This window comes from Pseudorasbora parva, chromosome 4 (assembly GCF_024679245.1).
Source record: "Pseudorasbora parva isolate DD20220531a chromosome 4, ASM2467924v1, whole genome shotgun sequence".
NCBI lineage: Eukaryota > Metazoa > Chordata > Actinopteri > Cypriniformes > Gobionidae > Pseudorasbora > Pseudorasbora parva.
The window spans coordinates 53,007,213-53,029,119 of record NC_090175.1 but is presented as its reverse complement, the minus strand read 5'-3'; the positions used below and the strand labels follow the sequence as shown (position 1 = coordinate 53,029,119).

The window sequence follows — 21,907 nt, the reverse complement described above, 5'->3', positions numbered from 1 at the left end:
CTTGACCTTCCAATTTCTGTACATGAATCACCTGCACAACCGTTTTGTCCAATAAAAGCCTTTTAATTTTCCTCTCATCCACACTGAGATGGAATTAGCTTACGTCCTCACTTTAAAAATACCCTTCTCCGAATTACTCTCGTTCTGTGACCTCAAATGGGTTGCTTTATTTGTGCACTCAGTGTTTCCTGCTGACAAGAATGTTGTGTTATTGTGGCCATCTGTATAGTCTATGGGGAAATATTATTTGGGGCACATCATGGCAGGATTGACATCAAATTTAGGCATGATTTGCTTGTTTTAACAAAATGTCAATGCAAGGAAGATCAGAAAAACAAAAGTAAATCAATCAGTCAGTGAGTAGCCATTACATATCCCACATGTCCAAATAAAGAGCATATATAATAATTAGAGACACGAAGCCTTACAAAAACTGAATATGAGAGTATTTGTGCAAAACTATTCTAGAGTGTGGTTGCTAAGGTGTTCTGATTGGTCTTGGCATGTTGCTATGCATTTGCAATAGGATTCTGGGTGGTTGCTAGGTGGTTGCTACTGGTATCCCCAAGTGTGTATAATATTCTGGTCTGGAGATGTGCCTCGGGTCTCTGCTGCAAGTGTGTAGATTTTGTATTTATTTTTATTTTATTTTATTTATTTTTATTTTGCCTGTCTTGTCATCTGACAGTAAAAAAAAAAAAAAGTACAATATATCCTTAACAAGATGCATGGTTCACTGTCAAAAAAAAAAAAGGTACAGTGCTGTCACTGGGGCAGTAACCCAAGGTACAAAACCAAAAAGGTACTAATATGTACCTTTAAGGTACTACCAAATGCACTCGTGAAGTACTGATATGCACCTTTTGAGGTATCAACATGACCATTTATGGGTTAGTAAGGTACAAAAATACTTTTTCACTTTTGTACCTTTGGGTACCACCCCAGTGACAGAACTGTACCTTTTTTTCTGAGAGTATTGTATATGTAGTTTAGGGGGGTTATATATATATTTGTAAAGAATTCAGATGCAAAAGCCTCTAAAAGACATTTTGGTCAAAAATGAGATAACAATACTGGGTGACTGCTCTCCGCATAAAGTAAACATTCATAACATTCATAACATACTTTCACTTCAAACCCACTAAATCCGAGCCTAAGCCAATTCAGAACTATCCGTACTTAAAGGAGGGCTGGAACACTCAGTTTCAGTCAATCTCATGTCAATCTTGAGTACCTATAGAGTAGTATTGCATCCTTCATATCTCCGAAAAGTATCTAGTTTTATTATATTTATAAAAGAAAGATAGGCTGTACCGAGTCTTTCTTGAAAAAAAAACAGAGCGGCTGGAGGCGTATCGTGTGGGTGGAGCTAAAGAATGACGAGCGCGAGAGCTTCTGAAAGCTGACATTGTCATGTGTGGAAAAGAAAATGTTACCTTAATAAACCAAGGCTATCAATCAGATTCAACTAATACATATATGATCCAGAATCAGATCTGGAGGCTAAAATAAATTGAACAGGAGAACCCGCAAGATCAGGACCTCCGTCTCTGTGGTATGTACTGTATTGAGTGGCCTCTGGCCTGTCAACATTTGCGCTTGTTTACTTATGATGACATGATTTGGTTTATGGACTATTGTATGCGACTAAACCTTAGCGGTAGCAAGCAGAACGGTTTTGCACGTCAAATAGTGTTTAAAAAAACCTATGGAGTAGCGGATTTGAATGAAGAAGCACACATTGTGAGAACGTCCCCTAGCCTACGTTTATGTTTGGGTGGTTTTACAATAAACAAACTGACACCTATATTGGTCAGCTAAACACATGTATTTAAACACACACCATACATCGAATGCTCCATTGATAAATTCACTAACGTTATACACGATCGTGTCGCTTACTGATGTTTACTTACGCGACAATAGCCAACAGCATAGACATCTGAAGCAGTTTTACTCACAGCCTGCTTCCAAAGCAGGACCGTGAACCTTTATCACTGAGGCCGCTCCGTCAAAAACACACTTCTTTGGGAACATTGTTGATTTTGTGAAGTCCTGTGACAGCAGTAAGATACACTTTTGCTACACGACTGAAGCGTGATGTTGTGACGCTTCCCGTCATTTCTGCGTTCAAATCGGTTCAAATTCAGCGCTTCCTTCCCAGAATGCTATGCAGAGGCGCTAAAGTTGTTTGATGTCACTCATAGGAATAAAGTGGAGCGCGGCGCGAAAGAAAGTGTTGCACTGACAAGTGGATCTGCAGCTTGAGAGCAGTGTTTATGGGCGTGCATTTTCTCTCTCGCTCTGATCACGTGCGTGCGGACCCTTCTGGGAGAAGAGCCCGTACAGCCCATACAAGGACATTCCGACCCGTTGACGTCAAGTGGACTCGTACTCGAAAAAAACTCTCAGAAACTTGTGAGAAACCGGAAGGAGTATTTTTGACACAGAAATACTCCATCAAACGTCTTAGTTTTAGAAACGTTGTCCATGTTTAGGATGGTAATCCAATTTCTCATTAATGCAATTTTCTAATCATCCCATCCCAGTTGCTTTAATGCATTGTGGTGTGTTCCTGGTGTGTTCCTGGTCAAGACAATCTCCTGAACTCTAAACTGAATGTCAGGATGGGAAAGAAATGTGATTTAAGCAATTTTGAGCATGGCATGGTTGTTGACCGACGGGCCGGTGTGAGTATTTCACAATCTGCTCAGTTACTGGGATTTTCATGCACAACCATTTCTAGGGTTTACAAAGAATGGTGTGAAAAGGGAACAACATCCAGTATGTGGCAGTCCTGTGGCAAAATGCCTTGTTGATGCTAGAGGTCAGAGGAGAATGGGCCGACTGATTCAAGCTGATAGAAGAGCAACTTTGACTGAAATAACCACATTTTACAACTGTTTTACCACCAGTTGAAGACTGGAAAAATGTTGCCTGGTCTGATGAGTCACGATTTCTGTTGATACATTCAGATGGTAGAGTCAGAATTTGGTGTAAACAGAATTAGAACATGGATCCATCATGCCTTGTTACCACTGTGCAGACTGGTGGTGGTGTATTGGTGTGGGGGATGTTTTCTTGGCACACTCTAGGCCCCTTAGTGCCAATTCAGCATTGTTTAAATACCATGACCATTTGTACATCACCTGGTTGTCTGATGGTTAGATGGTGGCCTGGTTGTCTGATGCTTAGATGGTGGCCTGGAGAGACCTACAAGCCACAGTGTCTCGCACCCACTGTGACATTTGGTGGAGGATCTGTGATGATCTGGGGGTGCTTCAGCAAGGCTGGAATTGGGCAGATTTGTCTTTGTGAAGGACGCATGAATCAAACCATGTACAAGGTTGTCCTGGAAGAAAACTTTCTTCTTTCTGCTTTGAAAATGTTCCCCAACTCTGAGGACTGTTTTTTTTCCAGCAGGACAATGCTCCATGCCACACAGCCAGGTCAATCAAGGTGTGGATGGAGGACCACCAGATCAAGACCTGTCATGGTCAGCCCAATCTCCAGACCTGAACCCTACTGAAAACTTCTGGAATGTGATCAAGAGGAAGATGGATGGTCACAAGCCATCAAACAAATCAGAGCTGCATGAATTTTTGCACCAGGAGTGGCATAAAGTCACCCAACATCAATGTGAAAGACTGGTGGAGAGCATGTCAAGACACATGAAAGCTGTGATTCAAAATCAGGGTTATTTCACCAAATATTGATTTCTGAACTCTTCCTAAGTTAAAACATTAGTATTGTGTTGTTTAGAAATAAATATGAACTTATTTTCTTTGTATAATTCGAGGTCTAAAAATCTTTTTTTTTTTTTTTTTTTTTTTTTTTTTTGGACCAGTTGTTGCTTTTGCCAAATAAACACTCTAAATTACAATATTTTTATTTGGAATTGGGTAAAAAAATTGTCAGTAGTTTATAAAATAAAACAAAAAATGTTAATTTTACCCAAACACACCTATAAATAGTAAAACCAGAGAAACTGATAATTTTGCTATTTTTTTCAGAGCTCTCTCTCTCTCTCTCTCTCTCTCTCTCTCTCTCTCTCTCTCTCTCTCTCTCTCTCTCTCTCTCTCTCTCTCTCTCTCTCTCTCTCTCTCTCTCTCTCTCTCTCTCTCTCTCTCTCTCTCTCTATATATATATATATATATATATATATATAGGCATAACACTTATTATCTCTCCATCAAGAGAAGGAACATTTTGTCCTCAAAGTTGATGCAATAGAAGCAGAAAAAATGGGCAAGCGTACGGATTTGGGCAAGTTTGACAAGGGCAAAAGTGTGATGGCTACAGGACTGGGAGCATATACTAAAACTGCTGCGCTTGTGGGGTGTTCCCGGTCGGCAGTGGTCAGAATCTATCAAAAGTGCTCGGAAGGGTGAACAGTGATGAACCGGCGACAGAATCATGGGTGGCCAAGGCTCATAGATGCACGTGAGGAGCAAAGGCTGGCCCGTGTGGTCCGATCAATCAGACGAGCTACTGGAGCTCTAATTGCTAAAGAAGTTAATGCTGTTTCTGATAGAAAGGTGTCAGAATAAACAGGGCATCGCAGTTTGTTGCAAATGGGGCTTACAGATGCAGACCAGTCAGTTTGACCATGGTGTTATAGTAGTACTTAAAACACATTAACAATAATAATAGTAATACTACTAATAACAATAATGTATAATTTAATAAACACTATTAGTGTGTGTGTGTGTGTGTGTGTGTGTGTGTGTGTGTGTGTGTGTGTGTGTGTGTGTGTGTGTGAGCCTGTTTATGTGGTTTATGAGGACACAAATTTGTATAACTACATGGGTATTACACTGGTATTACACTATAAATGTGGTTTATGAGGACATATCAAATGTCCTCATAATTCAAATGGCCTTAAAAACATACTAAATGATGTTTTTTTGAGAAAGTAAAAATGCAGAATGTTTCCTGTGATAGGTAGGTTTAGGGGCAGGGGCAGTGTAAGGGGATAGAAAATATGGTTTGTACAGTATAAAAACCATTACGCCTATGGAGAGTCCCAGTAAACCACATAGACCAACATCTGTGTGTGTGTGTGTGTGTGTGTGTGTGTGTGTGTGTGTGTGTGTGTGTGTGTGTGTGTGTGTGTGTGTGTGTGTGTGTGTGTGTGTGTGTGTGTGTGTGTGTGTGTGTGTGTGTGTGTTTTAAATATTTAATCACTATAAAAAAAGTTTTCTGTGTTTTTTTTTTTTTTTTGTACCTGCACCTTGATGAACACATCTGGTTTTCCTCAGGCAGGGTGGAGAGGCTCAGCGGGGGTTGAAGTGGCATGCGTTTCTTTCACACTCACATCAGAGGTTTTGATTGCCAAGGGCAAAGATCTGATTAGAGAGGCAGGACTCTAAAAGACTTCAAGGGCCTCCTGAGCACTCAATGAAAGGATACAGTGACGTTCAGCACACTTGTTTTATTTTTATTTTCAAGAGTAATGTTTGCATTGGTGAGACTCAAGTTGGAAAGGATTGATATCTGGGTTGGAGCAAAACCTTGGAGTGAAAGTCATTAAAATTCAAGTTCCATAGATTTCAGTTGCTGTGACCTGACTTGAATGAACATTAGTCAAGTCAACTGAAGATCTTGTGAGGGAGACTGTAGAGTGAGATGTGTGTATTTGTCAATGCTTCACAAGCACAGTAAAGTATAAATAAGTAAGTAATAGTCTTGGTGCAGTAGTGTTTGTGGAATAGAGTTGAAAAAGGCAGTGTAAAATGCAAGTCTTGTGAATATAATGTCCCAAAGGCAGATGCTGATGTAGTGCAAATATTATGGCGACGTGCAAAAATGTTAATGTACAATGTCTGAGGGAACCATGTCGTATGTGTGAGACATAGTGTGTAAGAATGTTATAATGAATTGTTTGTTTCATACAGCTGGTTACACTTTATTCTTATGTGTCCTTGTTACACACAGTGTAATTATACATTTGATTGTCTACATGTACTTACTATACGGTTATGATTAGGGTTTGGTTTAGGAATACTTGCATGCAGTTATGCCTCATGTATGCTTATTACTATAGTAAATGCATGTAACAAATGTAAGATGGACACATTAATCTAAAGTGTTACCATACAATCTTCACACTGAATGGGAAAAACTGGATGGATCTTAATCAGTCCGCTGCATTTTCAGACGTCTCTGAGCCTGTGGAAATTGTCGATCAGAAATATGTACAGTATACTAAGCAGCCGGAGTGCTATCATGATTAGTTCGATATGTCTTTACAGCATGACTCTGCAAGAAATATTGAAGTTTTATATCCTTTTCCCAGGGCTATACAGTAGAGCCAGCCATGCTTTGTAACTGCATACATCTTTGTGAATAATCAATATTCAAACCTATTCAGGATTCAGCAACCACACTCAAGTTTCGCTGAATATTTTTTAGTGGACCAATATATATATATATATAAAAAAAAGTGTTTCTTTTCACAGATAGAAAAGTTTGTGTTTGTTCAAGTAGTTGACATGATATAGTGGCTGGCACGCTCAAGTGCAGTGGAGAAAGACATTCGAGGAAACAGAGATTTATTAGCATATAGACTGATCTATCCAATGCAATCCCAGTAAATGACATTGTGTAAGCCTTAAATTAGTGCAGTAAAATGCACAGGCTGGGTAACATTAGGAATATTCATAAATGTTGTATCTGCCAGTTGAAATGAGCACATATATAGATCCTTGCAATAACGATATATGGATTTGGCTGGAAAGGCTGGAAAGTTTTTTTTTTTTTTTTCTTTTCACTTTCCAATAAACAAACAAGCAATCAACACAGCAAGACAAACTGAGCTAAATACAATAAATGATTTCAATAAAATCATACAGAAAACTAAACTGGATATACTTTGTGTATAAGCTACATGCTACTCTGCCTAGAGAATGTGTGATTTTTAGCATATTACAAAAAACATTTATTTATTAAACTAAACTTGACATAAAAATATAGATTTGGTTCCATTTCATAATAGATAAACTGCATTACTTGTTCATTAAATCATTATTCATGTAAAAATAGCAACATTTCAAATATATCCACTTTATTGGCAAATATATGAACATTATCTTGTAGAAGCCCATTTTTGCCAAATAAGAAGAAAATATTATGTTTTGGTAAATTATAATTGTATAAAGGTAATAAATTATGAGATAAAACGTAACTATTGTGAGATAAAAATTTGAAATGTAATATCATAAGTCACAACTATAATTTAACTCATATTATGAGTATCAAATATCATATATTTTATCTCATATTTTTTAGTTTTCATCATGATTGACAAATGATGTCAAAATACTAAATAACAATAACAAAAATTACAAATACAGAAACAAAAAAGATACAGAGTTATAATGAGACACCAAGTCATAATTATTGGATAGAAGTCAAAATTATGATATTAAAAGTAAATTATGAGATATTAAGTCATATTTAAGAGATACCACAAAAAAGTCAAAATTATGTGATCAAACATCATTATTATGAGAATATGTAAAATTGTAAAATTAAATATCAAGCCCTAATAAAACAAAACCTTGACTAGTGTCATAATTATGACATTTCATTTGCTTATATTTTATCAGAATTATGAGATAAAAAGTCATAATTATGACAGTAATTCATAAAATAAAATAAAAAACTAAATTTGATTTGTCATAATTATGACTTTTTATTTCTTAATTTGAAAGTTTTTGTTGTAATAAAGAGTTAATCACAAAACGGCAAAATTATAAGACACAAAGTAAAACTTGAGATATGTCAACCAAATGACAGTAAATCATAAACAAAAGCAACCAAAATTTGAATATTTTTTACTTTTTGCTGTATCTCATAATTACTTATTTTGTCATAATTGTCAGCTGTTGTTCATAATTTTAACTTTTCATCTCCCATTTCTGACTTAATATGTTATTATTTTGACTTAGTATCTCATTATTATGATTTTGAGTTTGAAAGAGTCTGTTAAGTAATGATCCAACGATTCACTCATAAATATTGTTGCCACCTATTGGAATATTAATGTAACCTGCAGCTCTAATAAACAGATTTTTCTATGTAAAAACAAGGGATCTAGCACTGCATTTTACATTATAAAAACAGCAACAAACTAAAGCAAAGGCTATTACTTTCAATAAAATTCATAAACATAAACCCAAACAAAATTAGTCATTAATCTTTCCAGGGCTCAAATAACTTAAGTGGTATTATTCCTGTTCATAAATCTAAAATATTGTAAAAACAAATCCACTACACACACAAATGAAAACAGATTAGGTCTTCATTATTTTATTGATGTAGTCAGGATGAATCTGCAGTTTACATTTTATTCATTTCCCCATAAAAAAAGCCCAAGCAATATACTGCATGTTTGCTTTAGAAAGCATTTTGACCTGGTGTTTAAGTCATGGGTCAGTTGTTGTGGGTCGCTTCGAGGTTGCGAGGCCACCGTGATTGTCCACAATGTAAGTTTAAATGGAGCTTGGGTTCGTCTCATCACTGTCCAGCCGGTCTGTGCAGTAATGAGCCCTGCTTCTGTTGGGAGCCACATTCATTTACACAAGCCATGGAGCTTTCAGACTGAGAGCGCTGGTATAAATAAGACTCTGAATGTGCCCTATATAGTGTCCAATACATTCATTTACTAATATATACATAATGTATTTGCAAATGATCAAACCAGCAGTCTAATAACCCTTTGTCTTCTCAACAGTTTTGGTCTTTCTTCCTGGTAAACAAGTCATTAATTGTCTTTTCAAGGGATGAAAGGTCATGTGCTGCTTTACCTCATTCTCTGCGCTCCACAACAGCCTATAAAGATTGAATTGTTCTGGAGATTGAGAAGCACATTGAAGGTTTTTTAGTGGAAGACAAGTTCGGCAGAATGCTTACTCTGCTCTTTTCCATTAAACAATAGGGCCATCATGGGCGATACGCTGCTCTACCTGTACAGAATGTGTGATTGTATTCATAATACAGAATCCATGCATTTATTAAACTAAAACGTGATGGAAAAGATTTGGCTGAATGTATTTAATTACAGATATATTGCACTACTTGTTCATTAAATTATTCATCAATTCAAATGCATATTGGCAACTATGAAGCTTATTCCACTACATAAGATATATAAAAATGTAATTATGACATAAAAAGTCCTAATTATGTATAGTGAGACATTATTAGGACCTTTGATATCATTATTTTGACTTTGTATGTCACAATTTTGACTTTTCATCATAATTAAGACTTTCCCAACAGCTTGCGCCAGTGCAACCGCTCTGTTGGTGTTTAAACACTACTGTCAGGATTTACTAAAGATAAAGTAGCACTGAAAAGGCGTGGAGAGGGTTATTTTTGCGGCTGACCTTTTGCATATGAATTTGTAAGAGTTTCCCTTTCAGATTCAAAATTCATGGGAGGGGAGTATTTAAATGAATCATGCAAGGGGGTTTACTAAGGTTTGTGCTCGTCATTAAACTGGTGTTTGTGTCATTACTTACTGCCCCAAAAAAAGTTAGATTGCGTTGGTTATTGTGGAAAGGATCTTTAATTTACACATCATCAGTAGATCACCTTCTGAACTTTCCACTTTCCTTTTCACTCTTTTTGGAATTGCACTCTCACACTAATTTACCTTGTTAAGTCTGGCCCTTAGTAAGTTTAAAAGGGATAATTCCATAGATGTTTTTATTATTTTAATATGTCCCTCAAGGTTCATTTACAATGTTACTAAAGTTTTTTGCACAGTAAGTATGCAGGAATTTGCTTTTAATTGTATTTATTTTTAACCCTCATTCTGACCCCTGTCCAAAAGGGTTGTCCCTAGTCTCTTAATGAGTCATGGGTGTGTGTTGGGTACAATGGCAATAAACCAAACAGAGCGTCATCTCCCATTCCCTTTAAAAGCCACTTGTGCTATTTACATGGCGGAATTTGTGAGCTGAAAAACTGTGGATTGTCTTGTGAGGAAACGGATCCACTCGTCCGATGACGCCTTCTTGCTCGTCATTACTGAATATAGGTAGGCTTGTTCTGGTACATGCAAAGGCATAGGCATTTTTATATGTACCCAATAATAATCTTTTACATTTTAATCCTTTAATTTTTCATATTTAAAAAAAATTGTTATGTATCTGTGTGTAATAAGCAGAGTATGTGCATATTGTGCCAATGACTTTAGAACAGGTCTTGGTTGGTCAATGGTGCAGTCATTTTCAGTTGCCTCATAGTAGCAATATGCCAACAATGTGCCTGAACACACCTGGATTTCAGACCAGCACGCCCATGGGTACAAATGCATTTGCTATTTAAACGACCGGGCTGCACGCTGGATGTGAAAAGGATCGGGACATGGCACCGCAGTATGACAAAAACTGAACACACATCTATATACTGTATCCAGTGTAGACAGCATCAGAGTTTCTCCATGTGCTTTTGACTCCACACCCACATCCAGAGTAGGCAAACGCCAGCGGACGGGGCCTATGGTCCATTCATGTATTCGTCATTGTCTTGCTCTGGAGGCAGGCATATGCAAATGCATTTGCCAGTGTAATGTCACATATCCTGCAATATCCAAACAAGCTTTTTGAGACTTTGTTTATAATGAGGAGGATATTTTAAGATCTATTTTAAACTCATTTTGGTGTATACATTCCACGAGATTGCACACACGTACTATTTATACGCATTCCCAATTTATCCTTCTGCATTCCATGGAAGAAATAAAATATTAAAGGTAAATCATTAACAAGGAGTATGAGGCCATTATGAGTGTTAATTATTTGTGGTAACACTTTATTTTACAGTTCTGTTTCCCATGTGCATACTATTCTAGTAATCACAATAACTGGGTAATATAGGCAGTAGCCCTACCCAGTACTACACTTTAACTTCAACCAGTGTTTAGATCACAGAATCCATCTTGTTCTTTAAAACGTCTTTCAAGTGTCATTCAGAGCGTCTAAGCAATTATTTAGAATGACTTTCACAATGTGGCTGCTTGACATTGAGGAAGTATGTTGCACATATTATGTATCCTTGTTCAAACATAAACAGGAACACAATGTGAACTATGACTCAACTGACTCTTTCCATTTCCATTTCATTTTTTTTTTTACAAATATTTGAAACTGCTAATAAAAAGAATGAGAGAGATTGAAACTCTGAAGTTAAGTAAAGTAAAGAGAAAAGAAAGAAGGCAACTTTTATTTACACAGCACTGGGTTTGGCTCCTTTTCAAACTAAGTGTACCTATAACATCCTCTCCTTTCCAAACAATGAACGTATTTCTTTGGTCTGGCTACACAGAAGTGAACTACACAACAATTCTTCCCAAATGTGTGGGCTTAGTGCCAAAACTTATGATGGGGAAGACAACAGCGTCTAGACTATTAGGCCAAAGGGAGTTGGAGATGGTCGTGTCTGAACCGCTTGCATTGTTTTGACCTGTGCACATCCACACAATATTGACATAAAATCAACAACACGCTGCAAGTCAGGCTGTACTGCACTTCTCCATGATTTATGACAGCTCCTTCTTTGTGCATACAGAGGTGCATGTGTGTGTATGAGTGAAGAAATAAAAGGTTGTTGGCTAAACTGCACTGAACACAGTGCTGTATTGGAGTTGCATCCATATTTAATCAAAAATACAGAACAAATAGTAATATATTATTACAAATGAAAATGAATGTTATATAGTAAAATTAATATAGTAAAATGAAATGTATTCCTGTGATGCAAAGCAGAAATTTCACACACACACACATACTGCAGTTTTACCTGCACAAAATTCCATCTACAACTATTAATATCTGCAAAATAACAAAGTTATGTTTTTCCTTCCATTCATTTAATAGTGCATCAGTGGGTTAACTTTTTTTCCATCTCTCTCCATATAATCTATTTGCAGTTACTCGTTATGAACGATTCGCTTTTACGGAGCTCATTTGATTGATACCCAGTTCTAAAATTAGTTGCATTTAATTAATAATATTGCTTGCAATCTCTTGCCATCCTTTTAAATGATCAGTAACGAGAGTTGCCATTTTTCCTTCATAAGAAATCAAAGCGAACGCTTTGCATGCATCTGGCACATTTAAATGCAGAATAGTGATTTATTGATCGATTGCGTTGGAGGAGGCAGGCACACCTCAGATACGGAGCAGGTTTTATACAGTACGGTTAAGATACCAGAGACGGAATCGTGATGCCATAGCGATTTGAGCCAAACGGGATTTTACTTAGCCAGTATTTTCAATAGAAGTGTTTTCAAATTGTTATAAAATCCTCAGATTAGTAGACACACAATAACCCGTTGTTTACTTGTTTTGCAAATCAGATATTTGAATATCTGGTGTGTGTGTGTGTGTGTGTGTGTGTGTGTGTGTGTGTGTGTGTGTGTGTGTGTGTGTGTGTGTGTGTGTGTGTGTGTGTGTGTGTGTGTGTGTGTGTGTGTGTGTGTGTGTGTGTGTGTGTGTGTGTGTCAGAGACGCTTTGGCCATAAATGTAAAATATGCATTGAGTTATTGAGTTTCAATCAATCCACAGTTGTTTCAATAGTCAGAGATTTCATGCGTCGATCCTCTGCCAGCATAAACAAATCAAACAATACAGGCTGAGGGAGAAGGGAATACCTAGTGTTCCTGTTGAAATGCACTTATTTTCAAATCGCATGTCTTAAGGGCTGTGACGTAGCGTATGTGCGCATAGTTCCTATAGTCTTGACGCAGTGTTTGTTGTGACAGTAATAGAAGAAGCTCAGCGCTCCGGCTGCACTGTTGCATGCACGTCGAGTAGTTAATTATTTTACCGCATTCAACTGCAGTTCCCCCTCCACACACAGACACACACACTCACACACACACACTCACAGCGGAAAAAAGAAACAACCTTCATGCGAACAACACCTGCGCTTTGTGGAATACTTGAGCTTTTCTTTTTCTTTTCCTATCTAAACCAGGAATACCGTCTGGGAGGGCTCTGGAAATGCCGTGTGCTTTAAAGACATTTGAATGGGGAAAACGGAGTGGCTCTACGAAAGCTATCGGCGTTGTTAGAGAGGAGAAAGCCGTCCTGGAATGAAACCAATCTAACCCCTTCGACGGCGATTTCTGTGGACATTTCCAACACTTGCCCTGTATGTGGACTGTTTTTTTTTTTGTTTTTTTTTCTCCGCGCGAGCGAGCGAGCAAGCATTCCCTCATCCGATGGATTTTTGCCTTTGCAGCTCAGCAGAGGGTGTTAGATCTGCCAGTGAACACCGGTCTGAAAAGTCCAGAATCTCTCAGCAACCGTCTTTGTGATGCAAAAGCGTTGAACGAAGCCACCGGATTCCGAGGGAGGATGCTAAAGATGTTAGAATCTCGGATTAATCTCACGGCGATGCATTGAGATGTGCGCGGTGTGATTTCAGCACCACGGGAGAAAGAACAGCTCCCGCGCCGTGGATATGTGAGAAATGCACAAGGTCAGTGATTTGCGAGCCTGAAAAGCAAATTAATTGAGTTGAAGATGTCATTCTGTGGGCTTTAATGTTGTTTTGAGAGCATGCGATGGGGAGGTGATAAAAAGAAGCTTCTTGCTGTCGATTTTTCTCAATCTGGACATAGCGAGCAGAGCATGGATATAATCACAGAGTGTCCCCTGCCTTTTTAGACTGGAGATATATCTCATTTCTCACCCTCTTGCTGATTGTATTCATGTCTTGATGTTGGGGATGATTGTGTCGTATTGAAAATGCTGCTTTGGATTGTGTTGCTGAAGGCGGCTCTTTGTGTAGCTATCGGGAATGTTACAAGGGACGTCTGTAAGGAGCAAATCTGCTCCTGCAATGCAATAGAAGGCGATTTGCACATTGACTGTGAGAAAAAGAGCCTCACAAACCTGCACCATTTGACAGGTCCGAGCTCCCAGTTTTATCACCTCCTGCTTCATGGGAATTCTTTATCCAGACTGTTTCCCAATGAGTTTGCTAACTTTTACAATGCCGTGAGCTTGCATTTGGAGAACAATGGCTTGCACGACATCGTGCCGGGTGCTTTCTTGGGACTGCAGCTTGTGAAACGGCTGCACATCAATAACAACAAGATCAGGTCTTTCAAAAAGAGCACGTTTCTTGGTTTAGACGACCTGGAGTACCTTCAAGCCGACTTCAACCTTCTGAGGGACATTGACCCATCTGTGTTCAGGGACTTAAGTAAGCTTGAAGTTTTAATCTTAAACGACAACCTTATTAGCGCTCTTCCCATCAACGTGTTTCAGAACGTGCCCATCACACACCTCGATCTGAGAGGGAACCGAATAAAAACGTTGCCTTACGAAGGGATTCTAGAGCAGATACCTGGCATCGTGGAGGTTTTACTGGAGGACAACCCCTGGGATTGCAACTGCGACCTGGTTTCCCTAAAGGAATGGCTAGAGAACATCCCGCAGAACGCGCTCATCGGAAGGGTCATTTGCGAGGCGCCTACTCGGCTGCAAGGGAACGACCTGAACGAAACGGCCGAGACGGAGCTGTGCCCTTCAAAGAGCGGCATGGATTCCAGCCTGGTGGCACCTCCCACCCAGGACGAGACCCCCAATCGCAGCCCCCATCCAACACCGTATAAAGCGAGCGGGGTGACGGAGTCCCATAGTGCTGGGGGAGGGCACAAGCGTCCGAAAGCCAGGGAGAATTGGCAGTTGAAAATAAAGCCCACAGCCATGGCGACCGGCGGCATTGAAAGGGAGCTGCCGGCTAATTCGACCTGCCCTCAGTCTTGTAGTTGTAAGCTTATAGGAACTAGACAAGGGCTCGGGGTTAACTGCGAGGGCAGGAAGATAGAAAGTGTGGCTAATCTCAAACCCAAACCCCTGAGCGCGCATGAGTTAAATCTGCGCGACAACAACATTCATACCGTCAGAAAGAACCAGCTCAGAGGCTATCATAGCTTGAATTTACTCGATTTGGGGGGGAATAACATTAAAATGATCGAAAATGGCACTTTTCATAATCTGACCGAGTTGAGGTGGCTCTACATGGACAAGAACTACTTGGATACTTTAATGGCGGAGATGTTCGTGGGACTACAGAACCTGGAGTATCTCAGTTTGGAATATAACGACATCCAGCTCATAATGCCGGGCACCTTCAGCCCGATTCCCAACTTGAGGGTGCTCTTCCTCAACAACAACCTGCTCAAGGCTCTACCCGTGGATGCGTTCTTGGGGGTTTCTTTGTCTAAAATAAGCTTGCATAACAATTATTTCACATATCTCCCTGTGCCAGGTGTCTTAGACCAACTCAACTCCATTATCCAGATCGATTTGCACGGGAACCCCTGGGATTGCTCGTGCAATATCGTCCCCTTCAAACAGTGGACAGACAAACTCGGGGCAGACGTCATCGTGAGCGATCTCAAATGCGAGTCCCCCGAGGAGTTCTGGAAGAGGGATTTCCGGCGAATCAGGAACGATCTGATGTGCCCTCAGCTCTACGAGAAGATCTCCCCCACCTCCCTGTCCAAAAACAGCACTTTCCCAGCAGACACGGGGACGCGGACCAACTCCTACCTGGAGCCCAGCAGAGTGTCAATATCGGTGCTCGTGCCTGGTCTGCTGCTGGTTTTCGTGACGTCTGCCTTCACCGTGGTGGGAATGCTGGTCTTTATCCTGCGCAACCGAAAGAGATCGAAACGGAGAGACGGCAACTCTTCTGCGTCAGAAATCAATTCTTTACAGACAGTTTGCGACTCGTCCTATTGGCACAGCGGAGCGTATCACGCAGACGCGCCACACAGAGGTTTCGACTGTGGTGCCCACTCTCTCTCCGACAAATGATGCTCGGAGAGACACACGAGCGAGCAAAAGGACGTACTGCGTTTCGTATGTTGCAGTGACAATGGAGGACAACACACAAACACTAGACCTCTGACTCACCTCTGTGGGAAAAAATAGCCTATTTTTGTTGCTTCGGTTGAGTATAGCGTCCATGAAACACTGCAATGGGGCCCCCACTGTTATATATGTACAGAGCCTCTCTCTTTCTCTCTCCTCCCAGCTCAGACTGCAAACATGCTCAAAAGAGGACGTGGGAACGGTGCACGAACGCATGAATGTAATGTAAATAACGGACTGTAACATATCTGCATGATTCGCATGGTCTCAACACACACTGGGAACCATTACCATAGTATCAAGGAAGCCAACGCGACCCTTCTTTCGTGGTATCAATACATATATATATATATAAATATATAAATATAAAACTATATATGACTATATTAAAAGTGCCATTTCTTCTATTTTTTGTCAGTTAGAATTTGTATTTGCTGTTTGATTTCTCTTTCTCAAAGGTGGACAGGTCGAAAGGTGGAAACAACGAGTTGTAAATGCATGTACTTTCTGTTTTATCAGTTGATTGTTGATTGGTTGATATGGGGATTATTTATACTTTTTTTGTGCAGATTTCTCATGTATCTGCCCAGTCATCTCCTTTATGAATGTAAAATGTGTTTATCTTATAGTGTGCCAACTGTTGACATGTTTGGGATATGCGGATAAGCATGACCGATGCAAGTCACTGACATGCTTATGCTGCGAAAATTCAATGTAGCTCCAGTGGTTCGTGATCTTGTGTGTGGATGGATACAGTGCGAGGGTAGAAGCAGGACGACATAAGGGGAGGATTTTTTTCTTTCTTTCTGAGAAGAAATGTTTGAAGGGAGAGATTCAGTATGTGCAGATATTGATCTGTCTATAGAGTGCACATAGACTAAGATGCCTTTATTTTTATTTATTATTATTATCATTATTATTATTAATATTATTCTTTTTAGGGGATGAAGTATTCCTTCACAAAAGCCTATTATTCACTGTAAGTATTGTGAGCTTTTGTAAAGCCATCTATTTTGTCCAAATACGAGAAAGGAATATTGCGGCGTTTGCTACTTCGATACATCCTATAAAGGGGATGAAAAGGTGTAAATATATACGAGAAGCGGACCGGAGGCTTGTCTGTGCATTTGACTGATGTCATCACAGCCGCCGTAGATCGAATAGCCGCCTCTAGATGTCGCTGTTGCCTCTCAAGCGTATGAAACCATGCTGGGAGCTGAAGTTCACCGGTATGTGTAGGCGAACCAGCTTTCACATTATCAACATAACTAGGCCTAAGTGTGTCACTGTGATGGCTAACACTCAGAGAGAAGGGCAGGATCAGATTCAGTAGTGAAGAACACGAGTTGAACGCTGTTTCCAAAATGCCATTTTTACAAATGAGATGTAGAGCGCAGTGCCATGCATCTTACTGCTAGCATTTAAATGTCACTGCTGATGTTTTTGAGGTTGAGTTTGTATCACTGTAATGATTTTACAACAAAAAAAACATAAATAAAGAACAGTTAAAAAGCTAAAATATGGTAACCAGCCATCCGTTTTCATAGACTCTATACCATGGACTTTGTAGCTTACGTTTTAATCCTTCTTTTCCCCCTTCATGTTGAAACTCTTGGCCCTAGTTGTGTGAGGTTTTTGAATAATACCATAAGAAACAAAAGAAATGTCCATCCGGCAGCCAAGTGTGGAAAATATTGGCACTGGGAGATGCTTTTCTCTCTTACCTGTCAATTTGATTTAGGTTGCACAAAACAAAGACGGTTGAATTGCAGTCCAGCAGAATGTCCCAACGGGATTTCTGTCATATTGCAATGGTTTTACTCTAATGTAAATTTAGAGCATTCAGAGAGATGTGTGTTGTGACTCACGCTGCACATATGCACATACAAAAAAAAAAAAAAACCTCCCGTACTCCCCCCTACCAACCCGGAATTGAAGGGTGACCCTTCCGATCTATTATTTCTGTTTGCTGGTTCTGACTGTCCATCAAGGCATCTCCTTCTCCTTCTCTATGTCATGGTAATTATTTGTCGCTCCACTGTGAAAGACTGTACCACATTCTGGCTTATCTATTATTTGGTGCATTTTCCCAAGAGTTTGTCTCAGAGTTACATTTCTATGCTTTGCTACATTTGATCTGCTTCTATTTTGTTAAATAAAATGTGGTGGAGGTTGAGTGAAGTTACAGTGGGTATATTTTTTTGGTTGTTTGTTTGTGAATGTAAGATTTCCTTTTTTTGCAAACCTCTGTTACATAGCCTACTTGTGGTGTTCACATTTTGGTTATACAATTCTCAGTATTCAGTGCAATGCATTATGATGAATATAATAATCGCTGGTTGACACGGTTTATATGAAGCTCTAATGCTTTACAGGCTTTTAAAAATGAAAGGTGATTTATGGTGTTATCTAATTAACACGCTCACACAGATATTGAATGGATTCTGCTCTCAACAGGTCAACTGGATGTAGGTGGGTCATACATGTTATGCTGTACATCCAAAATGAACATTTATGTGGTAATTTATGAAATATTTCTATAAAATTGTCCACTAGACTTGGCTGAAAATGTAGCGGATAGAGCTATAGAGCAACACCAAGGTCATGGGTTTGATTTTTAAAGAATACATGGGGCTTTGCATAAAAGCATCTGCTAAATGTATCAATGTTATGTAATTTACATTTTATATATTTTTTACTTGATTAATAAATTGTCTAAAAGGGTGCATAAAGAGCTGATGGATTTATGGAATCCATGGAAGTAATGGATTTACAGTTACAGTTGGCATACAAACACACACACACACACACACACACACACACACACACACACACACACATATATATATATATATATATATATATATATATATATATATATATAAAATAAAACATGCAATTTAATGAGATGAAATGGAAAGATTGAGAGATAAAATATATTTCTACTGATGTTTGCGTAGTTATTGTTGTTGTTTATAGATTATAATTGATTAATGGAAGCTAATATTGAGGACATAGGACAAATAGGACAAATTAATAAACTGGTTATCAATGAAACTGATATTCTCAAGAAATTACTGCACTGTAAAAAAATATTTAGAAAAACAGTTACCTGGTTGCCTTAAAATTTTGAGTTCATTGAAATTAAAATTTTGAGTTAATACAATGAACATTTTTGGAGATTCGACAACCTTTATTAAAATATTATTAAAAGATTTTGTAAGCATATTGGGTAATTGTGTGTGTTTTATTTCTGATGACGCAGTGAAACATGCCAAATAGTGCTTTTTTCATGATTTATCACATTTTTTATGTGGTTCAGATACCCAAATATTTTGAGTTTCTATTTATTAAACAAATTTCCTTCACTGTATCAACTCAAATTTTTAAGTTCAATAAACGCAACATTTTAAGGCAACCAGGTTACTTACTTTTTTAAGTTAAACCAACAAAAATCAACATTTTTTTTTTGCAGTGTGCCAATTTTTCGATTAGAGAATAATATAAAATAAAGATGCACCTGTAATACTTTTTTAATAGCCAAATTTTGATGTTAGAAATTGGTGCCAAGAATAACATCTGATCAAGCCACAGTAATGAAATGGTGTAAAATGTGTTGCCTTAATTGAGATAAAAGAACACTATGACTTACATCTTTAAAAACCTGTTAATTTCTTGTTTTTCTTTCTTTCTTTTTTTTTTTTTTTTTTTTTTTTTTTGCATTATATTAAGATGTATTTGATGTGGACATGAAACGTGTACAGCATAACATGAATGACCCATGTGAGTTAAATCCTGGTGAAATTGAAGGTCTTTCAATAAGTATGCATGGATTATTTAAAGTCTACGGTTGTTAAAAAAAAAAAAAAAATTAACACCCGTAGACTTTACATTTTTTGAATGTTCTCATGCACAACGCATGAGAACATCCAAACTAGCGTTTCTGAGAGTGTTGCAGTGTTGTTTTGCATATTTGTTTGATGTGAAATTTAGGTCATACTCTTAAGGCAACATTTTCATCATCTCTGTTTGGAAAAAGACGCACAGAAACAAACCTAAAAGGGAAGATGTTCAAAGTCATTTTAAAGTTATGTTTAGTATATGTGTTTTTGTTTCGGTTTTTAAGACCGCAATGCTGATTTTTCTGGGTTCTGTTATCAAATCTGAATGGGTTTTCCTGGTTAAATTAAGCTTTAAAGGGATAGTTCACCCCCAAAAATACAATTCTGTGCTCTTTTACTCAAGCCTGTATGAGTTTCTTTTTCCATTGACCACAACAGATATTTTGAAGAATGTTGTAAATCAAAGAGTTGACGGTAGGAAAAAAATATAACCTTTTGTGTTCAAATGACAGAATTGTAATTTTTAAGTGAACTATCCTTTTAACATAGGCTTCAATTGTAAATGCATTTGTGCGTTTGTTTGGTTGTTTTTACAAGCCAAGTCGACATGACTGTTCCAATGGGAGAGATGCTGTCAATTGAACCTAACATGTATTTAACCCAGAATATCTTCAAACCAATTAGACAGTAAAAGCTTTAAAGCTGCAACAAAAGCTTCCTCTTCTTAATTATGATATCTGATCATTCCGGAATGCATATCTGATTGTCAGTATGGAAATGTCCACAGCTGGACCACATCTGCACCCGGATTCTTGCAGATTTGCTGAAATAATGTAATCTTGCCATAAAGATGTCCACTCTGATATGATCCTCAGCACTGGTTGAACGGTATTCTCTGCCAAGCTGGTTAATCAACACTAGTCCTCCTTGTTCTCTCGAGGGATGGCAGTTGGCTCAACAACACTGATCTCTGTGGTTTCACGATTTCCCCATCTTAACAAATTACGTCCCATCACCTCCTGTGAAAATGCTAACTCCCAGTTCCCTCATGGCACACATAATTTTCCTAACAGTCATTGCCTCCTCTCATACATCCTTTAACAGGTTTTGTGTCTGTGTTCCATAGTATGTGTTCTCTTATTCTTTGTTCGATGGTAAGGGAGCTTTAAATCCTCCTTCCTTCTACTAGGAATAAATAATTAGTGTGTAATGTGGTGAATAAACGAGTTAAATCAAATAAGCATGGCCTACATGTGGGGAGTTTAGAACTCGAGGAGGTGCTGTGCCGCTTTTTAGCTCTTCTTTAATTTTCAGAAATCCACTTGGCAGCGGCCCAGAGGTAACTCGGTGCACGCTAGCACCGTTTCTGCCTCTGAGTTTTTCGAATTAGCAGAACTGGTCAAAGTTGCCATCTCAAGTAGGCCAAGGTTATGTAATGCTCAAATGAAATGGCAGAACATCAAAGAGTATTAGCTCTTTGGTATTAGCTTGATTTGCTTTCATTTTGATTGAACTGATGGGGGAAGATAATAGGGGGTCTTTTTGCAATCTGTTTCTTTTTTATTTTGATGACTGATAGGACTGTTTGCTTTGGTCTCAGCTTGTCAGAACAAGCCGTTTTAGAGATTAAGATGCTTACGCCTAAAACATGCTGAAAAATGTTTCAGTGTCAGTGCATTAGAAAACAAAATATCAAACCAAGTGTCATACTTTTCAAGGAACCAAAAAAAAAAAAAAAAAAACCTTTTAAAGGTGCACTATGTAGTATTTTTGCAATAAAATACCCCCCAAAAAAGAAAAAAAAAACACTAGGCCAGTGTTAAATATCTTGTTCAGTTGAGTACTTACAATATCCCAAATGTTACCAACTATTTGTAAATTGCGAGAAAATTGCTATTTTAACCAAGGAGCCGGGACGTCTGAGGAAGTCGTCTGTCCATTGCGTCATATCTGCGTTACCATCGGTTTCCGGTTTTATTTGGGAGAAACTCTTTACTCTTAACAGTGTGAAAAAGTGTCACAGCAGCCGCTGAGTAAATGCACAGAGGAACATCATAACATCATTTTAAACATACTTAAATGTATCTAATATGATAAACAGAGCTGTTACCTCATACTCGTGACTGGAAAAGCGAAAATAGCGCCGGCGACTGTGTCCC

At 38.5% G+C, this 21,907-nt stretch overlaps 1 protein-coding gene across 1 annotated transcript; it reads left to right on the top strand.

Moving 5' to 3' along the window:
- Positions 1 to 12,717: 12,717 nt before the first annotated feature.
- LOC137073581 (SLIT and NTRK-like protein 1) lies at positions 12,718 to 18,093 on the top strand. Its single transcript, XM_067442219.1, has one exon. The coding sequence runs from the start codon at positions 13,768 to 13,770 to the stop codon at positions 15,847 to 15,849; it is 2,082 nt and encodes a 693-aa protein (XP_067298320.1). The 5' UTR covers positions 12,718 to 13,767; the 3' UTR covers positions 15,850 to 18,093.
- Positions 18,094 to 21,907: the final 3,814 nt, after the last annotated feature.